Source organism: Perca fluviatilis, chromosome 6, assembly GCF_010015445.1.
Source record: "Perca fluviatilis chromosome 6, GENO_Pfluv_1.0, whole genome shotgun sequence".
Classification (NCBI taxonomy): Eukaryota; Metazoa; Chordata; class Actinopteri; order Perciformes; family Percidae; genus Perca; species Perca fluviatilis.
The window spans coordinates 29,353,703-29,366,678 of record NC_053117.1 but is presented as its reverse complement, the minus strand read 5'-3'; the positions used below and the strand labels follow the sequence as shown (position 1 = coordinate 29,366,678).

General features: G+C 41.1%; 1 protein-coding gene and 1 long non-coding RNA gene across 4 annotated transcripts in view; one reads left to right on the top strand and one right to left on the bottom strand.

Moving 5' to 3' along the window:
* camsap1b (calmodulin regulated spectrin-associated protein 1b) overlaps window positions 1-12,559 on the bottom strand; it is a 28,176-nt gene extending 15,617 nt beyond the window's left edge. For all 3 annotated transcript variants that reach the window (XM_039803044.1, XM_039803046.1, XM_039803045.1), the window contains exons 1-4: window positions 12,113-12,559; window positions 10,536-10,701; window positions 4,707-4,969; window positions 89-250 (exon numbers count right to left, since the gene is read on the bottom strand). In XM_039803044.1, the coding sequence (XP_039658978.1) occupies window positions 89-250; window positions 4,707-4,969; window positions 10,536-10,701 (591 nt within the window). In that variant the 5' untranslated portion in view covers window positions 12,113-12,559. The remainder of the gene's footprint in view (window positions 1-88; window positions 251-4,706; window positions 4,970-10,535; window positions 10,702-12,112) is intronic.
* LOC120560483 lies at window positions 2,586-4,894 on the top strand. The gene is made up of 2 exons (XR_005639488.1): window positions 2,586-3,027; window positions 4,662-4,894. It is a non-coding gene; the product is annotated as an uncharacterized LOC120560483 (long non-coding RNA).
* Window positions 12,560-12,976: the final 417 nt, after the last annotated feature.

The following is a 12,976-nucleotide window of genomic DNA, read 5'->3' as shown; positions in this document are numbered from 1 at the left end:
TGAAAAGTTTTTAAATATGTGCCGCTGTGTTTCTTTTAATGTATCTGCACTGCTTGTCTGTGCTGTGTGAGCGTCTGTGTGTTCCAACCTTGTTGATCCAGAAGACCATAGCGTCCTCCAGATCGAAGGGCAGCTCCTTGGAGGCACTGAAGGTAGAGAAGCGCTTGACAGAAGCCACCACTTTCTCGATGCTGATCATCTCCACTGTGTAAGCCATCATCAGGGCATCGATCATGGGCATGTGAGCACTCTGGGTGACGGAGAAATAGATGGGAGGACAATTTAATTTCATTAGATTTTTCCCTGGTTTCCAATGCAATTAAGACTAAAGGAAAGAAAAAAGAAACTGCAATCTGATGCAGATTTTACCCAAACAACATAAAACACTATGGAGCTTATTGGTGTGGAATATGATCTAATGAACGGGTTTACTTTGTAATTCCAGCAAATGAGGACTTTGAATACATTTATATTCAAAGTCCTCATTTCCCACTGAAGCTTCAATGTCCCAAAAATGTTATTCGGGATAGCCCTAATACCCTCCTAATACAAACTGAGCAATTACCACCAATTGGAGACATCACACATTTATCAGGTTGTGTGCAGCTCCCTCTGGAGCCACAAAAGCTTCATACAACCTTTTTCACATATCCAGTAGTACTCCCCAAGTCTCTACACAATTGTGTAGCTTTAAATGAGGTGCCACGGTTCAATCAAAGGTGTCACCTCTTATTCAGCACAATGGGTGTCCGCCATAAACCTGCTCTCTATATCCTAATGAAATCAAGAGGCCCAGCTGGGGTATCCCTACTCAAAGTGGCCCAACACCTGGTGCCTACCAGTAAAAACGCATTGGTTCTTGACAGCCAGGTTGGGATTAACATAGGCAAAATACTAATAAATCTTTGTCCCCAGCTAGCGAAAATCCAATTTTGGTAGTCAGCCTCTTTTTCTAAAGGTCATTCTATGGAAAAGTCTATTCTACCCCTTTTCCACTGGCCAAAAAAACCCACTAACACCCACTAACATCTGGCTTTTGTCTTCAGTGGGAAAGGTTACAATCGGCATTCACTTCCCGGACAAATGACTCTGCAGTAGGCACGGGTATTTATTGGCCATAGCTCCGATCGGCAGTAATGAAAACAGGAAACCCAGGTAGACGTGGTGAAGGTATCAAGTGAATATACAGCAGAGTTTGCAGTTTTGTGGACTGTACTGGGCGGCTGTGGCTAAGTGGTAGAGAGGTTGCCTGTCAATCGGAAGGTTGGTGGTTCGATCCCTGGCCCTGCAGTCCCATGCCGAAGTGTCCTTGGGCAAGACACTGAACCCCGAGTTGCCCCCGATGCTGCGCCATCGGAGTGTAAATGTGTGTGAATGTTTACCTGATGAGCAGGTGGCACCTTGTACGGCAGCCTCGGCCACAGTGTATGAATGTGTGTACTATGTTAAAGCACTTTGAGTAGTCGTTAAGACTAGAAAAGCGCTATATAAAAACAGTCCATTTACTGAAAAGCTGTAGCAGGAAAAGTTAACACCCGTTTTTCGTGACGCTGAACGTGACACACCCCCAAAAAACTGATAGGCATACAAGTCTACTGGCAAGAGGAAAGGAGCCCATTGGCTATTTTTAGCAGGTTTACCCAGGTTTAAAAAAAAAAAAAAAACAAACATATACACGATAATTTGGGCGGAAATAGGGTATTACTAAAGACGTTTTCCTTATCCACATCATCATAATAAAGCAGCACCTGAATCTATTACAGAACAATACATACACTGTTTCAGACAGTGCCTTGTGTAACATGCTGCGGGCCTAATCCAATTGGTGATGGAAGTGCACAGAGATTAGGCTGGTTCACCACAGCACGACCTACATGGACACTGACAATAACAGTTAAAATACACTTCCAGACAAACCTAGACTGTAAGACATAAGACAAGGTAAAGTTAATAAATGAAGAAAGGAAGCTAAACGCTGCTAAAGTTCCGCTGGCTCACTGGATTCACTCACAGTAGCTACTGTTTTGCTGAGCTGTTTTTCGTTTTCACAGGCGATTTAATCATTAAACCTCGGGGGATTTCAAATAAATTATTTTTCCTTTAGGACTGGCAGATCCCTGTTCACAACTGCTGTTGCTCTGCTGTCATTAAAGGATAATTCAGGTTTAGCAAAACTCTTTCTTCTAAAGGTATATGCAATATAGCAGTTTAAAGAATCCACCATCTGTCAGTTTCTAGTGTTCACACACACAGGTATGGGTAAATAGGTACACATTTCAGACAATTATGCAGTTTAATAAGAAGAGGAGAGTCTAAACATATTGTATGCCCAACATTATAATGCAAAAATAGAAAATATGAAATGATTAAACTTGTTTTAAAGGTGCACTGCATTTATCACCCAAGACTTGTCAATAAATAAACAAAAGGGAAAATATAACAGCATGATGTTCCGTTTAATCTGTTGTTCTCCTCCAACAATCACTCTGCCCTTTATCAGTGCACCGTGGAGCCCCATAGAGAGGGCTGCTGTTGCCCTGAGCTGTCTGTTAGTATGACAGACAGCGTGCATGCACACACACACACACACACACACACACACACACACACACACACACAAAAGGTTTATGTGGACTCAAGAGAATGGCTTGCTTCTTAAGGTTTTACAAGCCCCAGATGTTGCCCCAACAAGAGTCAGACAAGGTGCATAGGAACTGTCTGCAGTACAGAATCCATTTCATTCCTAGACACACAGTAGTGTACAAAAATGTGGGTTGCCTTGGAAACGCCTTGTCAAGTCAGCAAACTAGGAGGGGGGTTCCAAAGTCTATCAGAGATAAGCTGTGTCCTGCTCAGGATTTTCCATCTCCTTTACTGGGCTTTGTGTCTGGCTGCTTACACACAGGCCCGCGTGGATTATTTTGTCAGGCCGCTAGCAGGAAAAGCAGACGCACATCCCTGACTAGCCACTGACTGCAGGGAGGAGGCCTGCTCAACACTATTGCTGGTTTCCATGGTAACAAAAAGGTAGGATGATGGCTGAAAGCAAGTGAGCTGGTAGACGTGGGGGGGGGGGGGGCCTGCTCTGAACTTTATCACTACGCTGTGACATGGTGCTGCTGATGACCTACAGGATGTGAGTTACACACCGAGGACATTTCACATGTTTAAGAGGCTGATCTGTAAAATGATTACACCCCACCCGTAGGATGACTACAGAAAGGGTCAGCATAGCCAATCCCCCTGGCAGGGAAGCAAGGCTGGATGAAAGGCATTTGAACTGGGCATTCAAGGACAAAAGGGGAAGAGTTTTAAGCGCCAGCATTTAGCAAATGCTCTTAACAGATTGACGAAAAAAATGTTGGTGAGAAAAATATCACTAACAATAAAATCCATTCTTAGAAGTATGAGCGCAAGAGTAACCCTCTTAAGACTGATGATTAAACTGCCTGTTCTGAAAGGGGTGAGGTATGGGCTTCAATTTTTATATTAGGATTTGTACCTCTTTTTTTTGTTGTTGTTTTTATGAACTAAATAGAAGGTTGAGAGAGTAATAAAATATCAGTTAGTTCCATATGTAAAAACTGCAGCGGAGAAGATGCTTATTGACATGGAGGTTAAAGCAATGTCCAAATTGTATTACATGTTGTTCACATTGTAAGATAATATAAATAACTCTAATAAATAACTTTAGTTCTAATGAAACTACAGCTGAAACACTTAGTTGTAGTTTTAAGCAAAAAAATAGCTTTTTTTTTTAAGTGAAAATGTATCGTAGTCCACCTCAACATCCTGTTTGCAACTTGAATACACTGGTGCATTAATAATGACATACCTTTTAATCTAGGTCAGAAATGTCCACTGAAACAGTTAACTATTTGAAATCTTATAAAAAGGACCAGCTTTACAATATAAAGAGCCCATACAAAATGAGAACAGGTTATAATATTTGGCTAACAACAGCAGAAAAAAATTTATGTGGAAAACTGCTATTACGAGCAAAAATAGGTCTAGCCCAAAACATCCTGAGACAGACTGGAAACAACATTGCCATAGCACAATAACCTACACACCGCAAACCCTAATCACCACATCTTGCATGACAGTCCTCACACGACGCATGAGGAAGAAGTCAAATCTACCTCTTAATTTGAATAAAAAATGATAAGGGTGCAGCCAAATCCTCTGGACACCGTTCATCACTAAGTCAAGCTGCAAAACATGTCTGAACGTCACTTATATGCAGTGTATGATGTGAAACAATTGCAAGTAACTAAAATGTCTATGCCTATACAGGTTTTAAATTTACTCTACACAGTAGACAAAAGCTTCCCAGTGTCTCAAACCCCCGTGGCTGAGATTGATTGCACTGCTGATAAGGATAAAAGCAGTAGCCTATTCCACTTATTCCACTGTGGTAAGATAATAGATCAGAAGCAGGAAGAGCTGTGAATGTTACAGGTAATGTGCAAAGTTGTTATAGCTTCTGGCCTGATTTCCTTCTTAACTGACTGTGCTACAAGTTACATTTGGTATTAGCGACATCAACATCATGGCCTGCCTGGTGCTGCATGTTTCTGTAAACAATAGGAGTATAAACATCAGTAAAATGGTCAATTGGTGTCCACAGTGATCAAAAAACCCTTCTTTCTTTTTTTAAGGCAACTACCAACATGTCTATCCCAACCTTAAGTCTATCCACTCACCATTTTGATGGGCACACAGGCAAGGTCTTCATCTGTGACAGGTGTGTCGTCACTTTCCACAACATAAATGCCCTTTCTGGACAGAGACTGGATGACGGACATGTGGGACTGAAGAGACGCTGCCTGCTCCGTCTTGAGGATGAGGGCGCAGACACGGCAGTAGAGCTCGCAGGACAGCAGCAGGCGGATGACAGGCGGCTTGATGTGTTCCTGCTCATACTGGTCTGTGTAAAACGGGTCCCTTAAGTCCTCTGGAATATGGTCTGCAATGGAGAGAAGGGTTAGGTGAACCAAGTGGCATTGGCATGTGCAAAGTTTTCAAAGTTATGAAACTAATTGAAGACAGCCATATGGGTTTAGCCGACAAGATAACAATATAGTAAGATTAGATACTGTACAGCGACGCCGGAATAAGATGGTGCTTGGCAAGCACCTTAAACTTAAACATCTCCGTCAGCCTCAGCCTACACCCATCAAACCTCTACAGTATCAACAGGCTACAGGAATGCAACAACTTTCAATGCAATATTTGTTCTATGCCTACTTTAGTTTACTTGGAGCAAACATGGCCATTTTTAAGTGTAAGTCACAGCTTATTGCCTCAGGAGCACATTGGGAAACAGAGCCTTGCTAAGTCCCGAGAGCAGGCCTCTCAGGTGACACAGCGGGCTTTAACAGCACTAACTAAAAAATACTGCATCCACAAAAACAAAACAACTACCTATACAAGAGATTCTGTTGCTTTGGATGTGAAGTCACTCTCAATACCAGAACTCACAGCCATATAAGGGCAAGAGTTGAAGCATTTGACTTAAGGCATGCGCAAACCAAATTTATACTGCAATATAAGCCACACAATGAGGCTCAAAATAGGTCTAAAATCATGCACAAAACCTGTCCAAAATCCTGCAATACACAAAATGGTGTAGTGATACAAAGAACCGTTCTGTTAAGTGTGTATTGAACTGTGCCTGAGCTCCAGTAACACAGCATAAGCAGTAAATGTGTGTACTGTATGTGATGTGTTCTTAGTGTCTGCTCTCACTGGCGGGATAAAGGGAGCCGCTCGGCAGCAATCTCCTGCTCACAAGGCTCACACTAGAAGGCAGGCAGCTTCTTCCGGCTGGTTTTGTAGATGATAATACATGAAGCACAAATGTTGTAGTGCACAAATGATAAGGCAACAAACTAGATTTTGAGAAATGTATCAAATTTGTTGGCAAAAAATAATAGCAAAGACAGATCACAATGTCAGTTGAGCTGCCCGGTTCTGTACAATTGAGATTCTGCTTTCCAGCCACAATTCCTAGGGAAAACATTTTTTATTAAAAATATATCCTCTGTAATTCACGTGCCGTGTTCATTCATGTGCCTGATGATGGCTTTTGTGGTAGAGTGATACAGTGATAAGTGTGAGGTCAGATGTAAGAGATTTTCCAGTTGTTTTAATGGTTGCCACTTTTGTTAGTTGCATACATTTGTGGTGTTACCCTTCGGTGCTGCATAGGTCGCTTGTAACCAAGGTGCTTTTGAACACCATTTTTTTAAAATCAAAAAATACTACAGAATGTGACCATTTATTAAGTACATTAAACGTTTACTCAGAACTAAGGTTGGATAAGATCACATACTTATCAAGGAGGAGATGTCCTAGTTTCTAACACATTTAGTCTTTGCTTAGGAGGAATCACACAAAATGTGTTGCTCTTCTCCCTTCAGACAATGTTTCTGGTTTTCTGCCTGTGCACACATCATGCAACTTAGAAAGTAGAGTAGGGATGTCCCAAACCTTAGGATCGGCCCGGGACATCTCTATTAGGAAGTAATTAGGAGCCTTTGGTTTGATACATCAAATCTCCCTGGCAATACAACTATGAAGATTTTTTTGTCATGTAAGAATGAGATTGCATAACAGGTATAAACTGAAATTGGCAATCTCAATTTGATTAAACATGTAGCCCTTATGTCAGTAGCTGATAATGCCCATCCTGCACACTGTATTCCACAGGCATTAAAACAACACAGGCTTCACCAATATGCTGTCTGCCGCCATACACATGGTACATATAAGGATGTCATTGTACAATAGCATTAATCTATAATGTACAGCATTAATCTATTATGTACAACACCTAGCAGTGGGAGTCATTCCTGGAGAGCTGTGTCCGAGTATATAAACACATTAGAACAGTGGGAATGATTGTTTATGGAAACAAAGGGGTCTGGCTGGGGCGAGACTTCACGTTTGACTTCCTCCTACAGACAGTGATGTCGTGTGGCAGCTGCCCCCCACCCTCCTGCCACCAGGAGCCAGGCTAAAAAAATTACTAACTGGGATGGGGTGGAGCATGAGGATAGTCTCTGGCAGAAAGACCCAGGATGTGCTACAGCAGAGTCAGCCAACCATGATCAGCACCACAACGTGATCGGCACTAGCACGGGAGCACAAGCTAAGGACCAGCAATGTGCCTGAAACCATAGCAGGTGCTCACTCTCGCTGGCGTTGTGTCTGGCTGTCTGCCGTTCAGGCTGGGAGCAGCTGTGACACATGCAGAGGAGAGTAAGACAGGAGAGCATGTATACAAACACAGACATACATGATCAAAGACTTAACAGTGAATACACACCAATTGCACCTGAATCCCAGACAGCCCCCCAACATCACGAGATGGCTGTACTTATTTAAAATTGAACTACGTCACTTCAACTGTTTACATGGCACTGGTCATGTCTGTCAGTCACTGCATGAGCCAAGCAAACAACTGTGCGGCATTAGCAACGTACTGTAGCAGACACCATATGAACCATAGGGTGAAAATCAAATGGGTCCAGTATATTCAGTTCCCATGGGAGGAAGAGAATTTCAGCTGCACCTGAAAGTTGCCTCCCTGTGGGCTACTAAAGCTTTGGGGCCAATGTATGCTTTCTATTGTAATTGAACAGCATCTCCACCCAAGTTAATTTGTGATGCATCATTTTTGTTTGTACAGAGATGTTGTTAGGCTCCATCTTTAAGCCTGCACAGTTAGCCAGGGCCTATGATGACAGACAGTGAACTGAGTAAGCAAATGCCTATGAGCTTCGGTATGAACTCGGGAGAAAATATGAGCCCAAGTAATGAACCGGAGAGCAAATAGGGTTTAGAGCAAAACGCTGGGCTAAAAAAAAAAAAAAAAAAAAAAAAAAAAAACAGGCAAACCCTTACCATTAAAACTCCAATCTTACTGTCAGTTGTCTAATATGAACGCTTCAGCCGCAATAGGAATTTTGTGTAATGACAACAGATATATAAGAGACCGCAGAATACAAAGGAGAGCTTGTATGAGCCTCTGAAATAATGAGATGATTAGATCAGAGACTACACCGATGCAACAAACATGCAAAGCAGTGAATGATGAGCCTTGTGCATCAGACAGCTGAGGCTTACTGACTACGCTTAACTTATACGATAAGGAGACCCCGGGTAGCAAACCAAAAAGGTAAATAGCAGCCCTGCAGTAAAACAATGGCAGCTTGCTGTGATGTTAATCCTGCAACTTTTTCGTACGCATAACTAAACACCTGCCATACAGTCAGGATGTTCCCCTTTGCCATGTCTGAGTTAAGGGGTAAACAATGTATTATCTAAGCAAAGGCTCTCACAAAAAAAATTAATTTCTTTCTTCTCTCAACATTCTCAAACTTTTTTTTTTACCCCCTCATGGTTAATATATAGGTATGCACAAAGAAACAATAGACTACACAGCCCATCATAATTCATAGTGTATCTTCTAATCTGAAAACATGCCAACACTTGTGGCTGGAGATACGAAGGGTGGGAGTCTCAGTTTGTCTACAGAAGAAGTGAGTGCTTCAACTAGAATTTCACCAGCCACACTCACAATTTCACTAAGGATTTCATATTCTTCTCCAACGAGAGCTCCTAATGACAGCTGGTTACCGGCTATAGAACAAGGAAAGGTGCATGCAAAAGGGGGAAAAAAAAAAAAATCATCTACATTTGACTGTTCATTGCCGTTATCTTCCAACTGCTGATAAAAGGTATAAGGTTTGCACACTCACTAACCTTAACCCACTGGCTAGAACACCATAACAGCCATCCCCCACTACTGTAGTTCCGACACCTATCAATCAATGTTTTGTATCCTGGTCAGAACCACTGCGTACCAACGAGATAGAGCTAGCTGCACTAGCTGTGTTTGCAGTAAATTTTATCAATACAATCAATTGCCAGTATCAGGCAACTGGGTTAACCAGAGAAATGTGTCTACTATTTTGGCTATCCCGTTTAAATATCAATCAGGGTAGACTTAAAATGAGAAACACCTCTCAATGCAATACAACTAACAGAACCACAAAATACAGCCATCAAAATGAATATAACGCTGAATCAACATCTTTCTAAAAAGCATTTCAATACAAAACTAATACATTAACCTTCATAAAAAGGTAGGATTTATTGCAAATGTGCTATATTGGTCATTATATTAGTCACAATTTTTCAAGGGAATATTATACAACTTTGGAAGATATTTACTTAATTTGATTAACTCAGACTGCTGAATCCTCATACTAGCTTCAGATAAACCTCTTAATACAATAGAGTGAGGACTGTGGATTTGACCTCCATCAATTACATAGAAAACATTAGAAGATATTTAATGGCCATTTGAAACGGTTTCAATGTTAATTTTGTAACCTGACTATTGTTTCTAGACAGACTTGAAATGTTCTTGTAATCTATAGTACATTTATCTAGGCTACACATAAAAAAAATAAAATAAAAAAAAAACAACATTTGGGGCACCCAGTTAGCTCAGTTGGTAGAGCGGGCACCCATATATAGAGGTTTACTCCTCGACGCAGCGGCCCCGGGTTCGACTCCGAGCTGCGGCCCTTTGCTGCATGTCATTCCCCTCTCTCTCCCCTTTCCCGTCTTCAGCTGTCCTATCAAAATAAAGGCTGAATATGGCCAAAAAATAATCTTAAAAAAAACAAACAAACATTTGACTAAAACAAAAAAAAGAAATATCTGATAAATAGCTCTATTCATCATGCACTTGACCAGCTGCGCCCAGTGAAAGAAAGTGGACTATTGACTACATAACTGAAGATAAGCAGTGATAGTGCTGTTTTTTTAAGGTTGCTTGATCTGCAGACACAAGGAAATGAATCTTTAAGGGTTGTTCTAACATCTATACAACTCATCTCTGGAATGAAATTTGTTCAACGCTTAACTGTTGCAAGTACAGACAAGACAGGAAAATCTGGCCAAAAGGCGCAGTTACCAAGGCTGACATCATCTTAACAGGGAGTTTAAAGTGACTGGCAGTACAGAGCAGTATGTCCCATGCTCTGAGTCCAGTCTAACAAATACAGCCTAATCCTCAGTGCCTGTCACTCAGCCTGATTTGGGTTCAATCTCACTGGCCAACCGACAAGAATGAAAGGATCTGGCGAGTCAGTGAGGGAAGCTTCAGTGGCCAAGTGTCATGGGGGAATTAGGGTTGGCCCAAGTGCACACATAAATATTCTGCTTTCCCGTCTATGTTTCACCACTGAAGCTCCACACAATTTGCTGTTGGCAGTATGTGGATATGAGTAAACACATTGTTCCAACAATAACATCTTAATTAACTATGAGAATATGAGCAAAATATGCTGCAGATAGTGTAATCTTAGGTTCTATTACACTCCATGTGGTCACAAATGTGCTTCCTGTTAAATCTGTAATGGGAGATATATAGATATTATTTAGTAAGTAAGTCATATAGCCGACTGTAAAGTACCTAACATTTGTGTAGCGTGAATGTAAATGTTATTACTTACCAATGCCATAGGCTTTGGCAAACAGCCACCGCAGGTTGGCAGCTATTTTTGCTCTGGCGGAATCGTACATCTCCAACGGTACGACGTCTATCGTGCCTTCTGCAACCCCAGCCAGATCCACTTTTCTCCTTGTACTGTCCCCGCCAGCACACAACTCAACATCCATCTTTAAAAATAAAAATACAGTCACAAGTATACTGAACATACTGCGGAGTATGGGACACAGTCAAATAAAAAGGACATATCCATCCACAATATAGCCTACTTAGTTGCAAACTAGATGAGCTAGATGCTCTATTAAAATTATTAAAATCCTCTTCTTGTGTTTGTTGATTATTAAGGAAAATACTGTTTTAGGTGCTTCTGTTAATTCTCCCTTTAGTAGTCAATTAGGCTTACAGCTGGTGGTTGAGACAGAAGCACAAAAGTACTACCCTTGCAGGCACGATCACATTCATTATGTCGAATGATTGATGACAGAGGAGAAAGTGTCTATGCAGTACTTTGTACTTTACACGTGTACTGTACTTGTCCACAACTGCAGAGCCAAATGTATCTGATGCTGGTCTGTAACTTTTTCTACTCCTAATAAAAATCACATTTGCTTAGACCAAAAATCTAAATCACTTGCAGAAATCACATTTTGACCACAAACCACAACTACTCACACTGATAAAACAGACAACCTCAAACCCTGCACTCATAACTAAAGAAGATTGTATTTGCGGGCTCAGTGACTTACTTCAAATCTTTCAGTTTTAATTAATTTGGATTATATTTCTGTTCTGTTTTTAGTCCGTTCTCTTTTGAAGCATTTTGTAACTTTATATGGGAAATGTGCTCTGCAGTTTAAAAAAAATATGTTTACTATTACAGACCATCTGCATTAGCTCTAAGTCCGGCAGACTTATGTTTCTAATCAGTGCCTAAATGAAACTCAGAGCACTTTCGATTGCCCCTTCAGGCTGACGTCTTGCCTAGACATTTCAATCGCACTAGTACAGTGGCCACGTTTTTTGCTACACTTGAACATGCAGGACAAAACTTCTTTCTAAAATGTACAATTACCAAAACCGTAAGAATGTGTCTAACGAAAAAAATGTCTACATTAATTATAATAAGAGCGATTTTGAGGGGGAAAAAAGCATGCATACACCTGCTTAATGTTTCACATACTATCTAAAGTCCTTTATTTCGCCAGAAAACTTAAGTTAACCTCAGTAAAGTGAATATTACCTGTAACGTTACCTTAACACCTCACCATTGTTACCATTAACGGCCCAATGCTGGCTTGATGGCCAAGACAGTTGCTTGCTAATTAATTAGTTTAGCTATACTTATAACATTAGTATGCTGGTGTTAGCTAATTAACCAGCAAACAACAGTCAGATGACAAGGTACACATTTGCCTAACATTAGGTTAGCTAAACGGTCATTCATGCAAATGTAAAGCAGCTAACTATCGTTACCCCGCTAACAGTTAGCTTGCTAATGTAAGTTACTGTTAGCTACGTTACAGGAGCAGCACTGCATTCATCGGCCCCATGAATGACGTTACCTAGCTGGCAAGACATTACCTTGAAAGGTGTGGTGTATCTCCAAGTCACCCTTCAGTTCCGTCGGGGTAAATAATTATCCAAGGACCTGCCTCGCTTTACAGTGGCCTGCCGTGTAGAAAATACACCAGCAGCAGCGGGGCATCTTAGCCAGCTAATAATGCTAACGTTAGCAGGGAGGCGAGTCTGGATGGTCTCCTCCCAGCAACAAGACCCGATTCGCGGCCTGTGTGACAACCGGTCCACGGCAGGCTTTTAGAAGAAAAACACCACCAGGCAGAAAATGGAGGGCTCTCCAATGTAGAAACACGACGTACAGAGGCTGTTCCGTTTAAAAATCTATCTCTGTACGAGACGCCTCATGTTGGTTATCAGATAAACACATATTTAAGTGACTCGGGCTATTCAGCAATAACCTGTGGTGTGTTCGCGCTCTGCCCATAGAAATGTAATTTTCATCTCAGCCTTCGTAAATGCAACGATTGCGCATGCGTGATTACTTCACTAAAGAATGTACTCACTCTATCAATCATATTTCATTAATATTTGTAAAGCTAAAACACCGACTTGGCTCATTTTTGTTAGGTTATAAAGCTGCTTTGTTTTTATTTACCTCCACTTGTTGTAACCACAAGACTCTGGCTAAAATATTTGTTTGACAAGTTGACAAAAAACCATAGCATGCCCAGTTATTAGGCTGCTTTTCAAATTATGTCTTTAGGCTACCTCACTATAAACATATCACAATAGGCTATGCCCACGTTTTTGTTGTTGTAGGCCTGTGATGTCTTTGTGACATTGACCAATGATTCCATCTAGTGGTCAAATGTGGTGTCAGAATTTGAAGCAGCAGCACTAATTTGTATGCAGTAAAAAAGAAAAAGA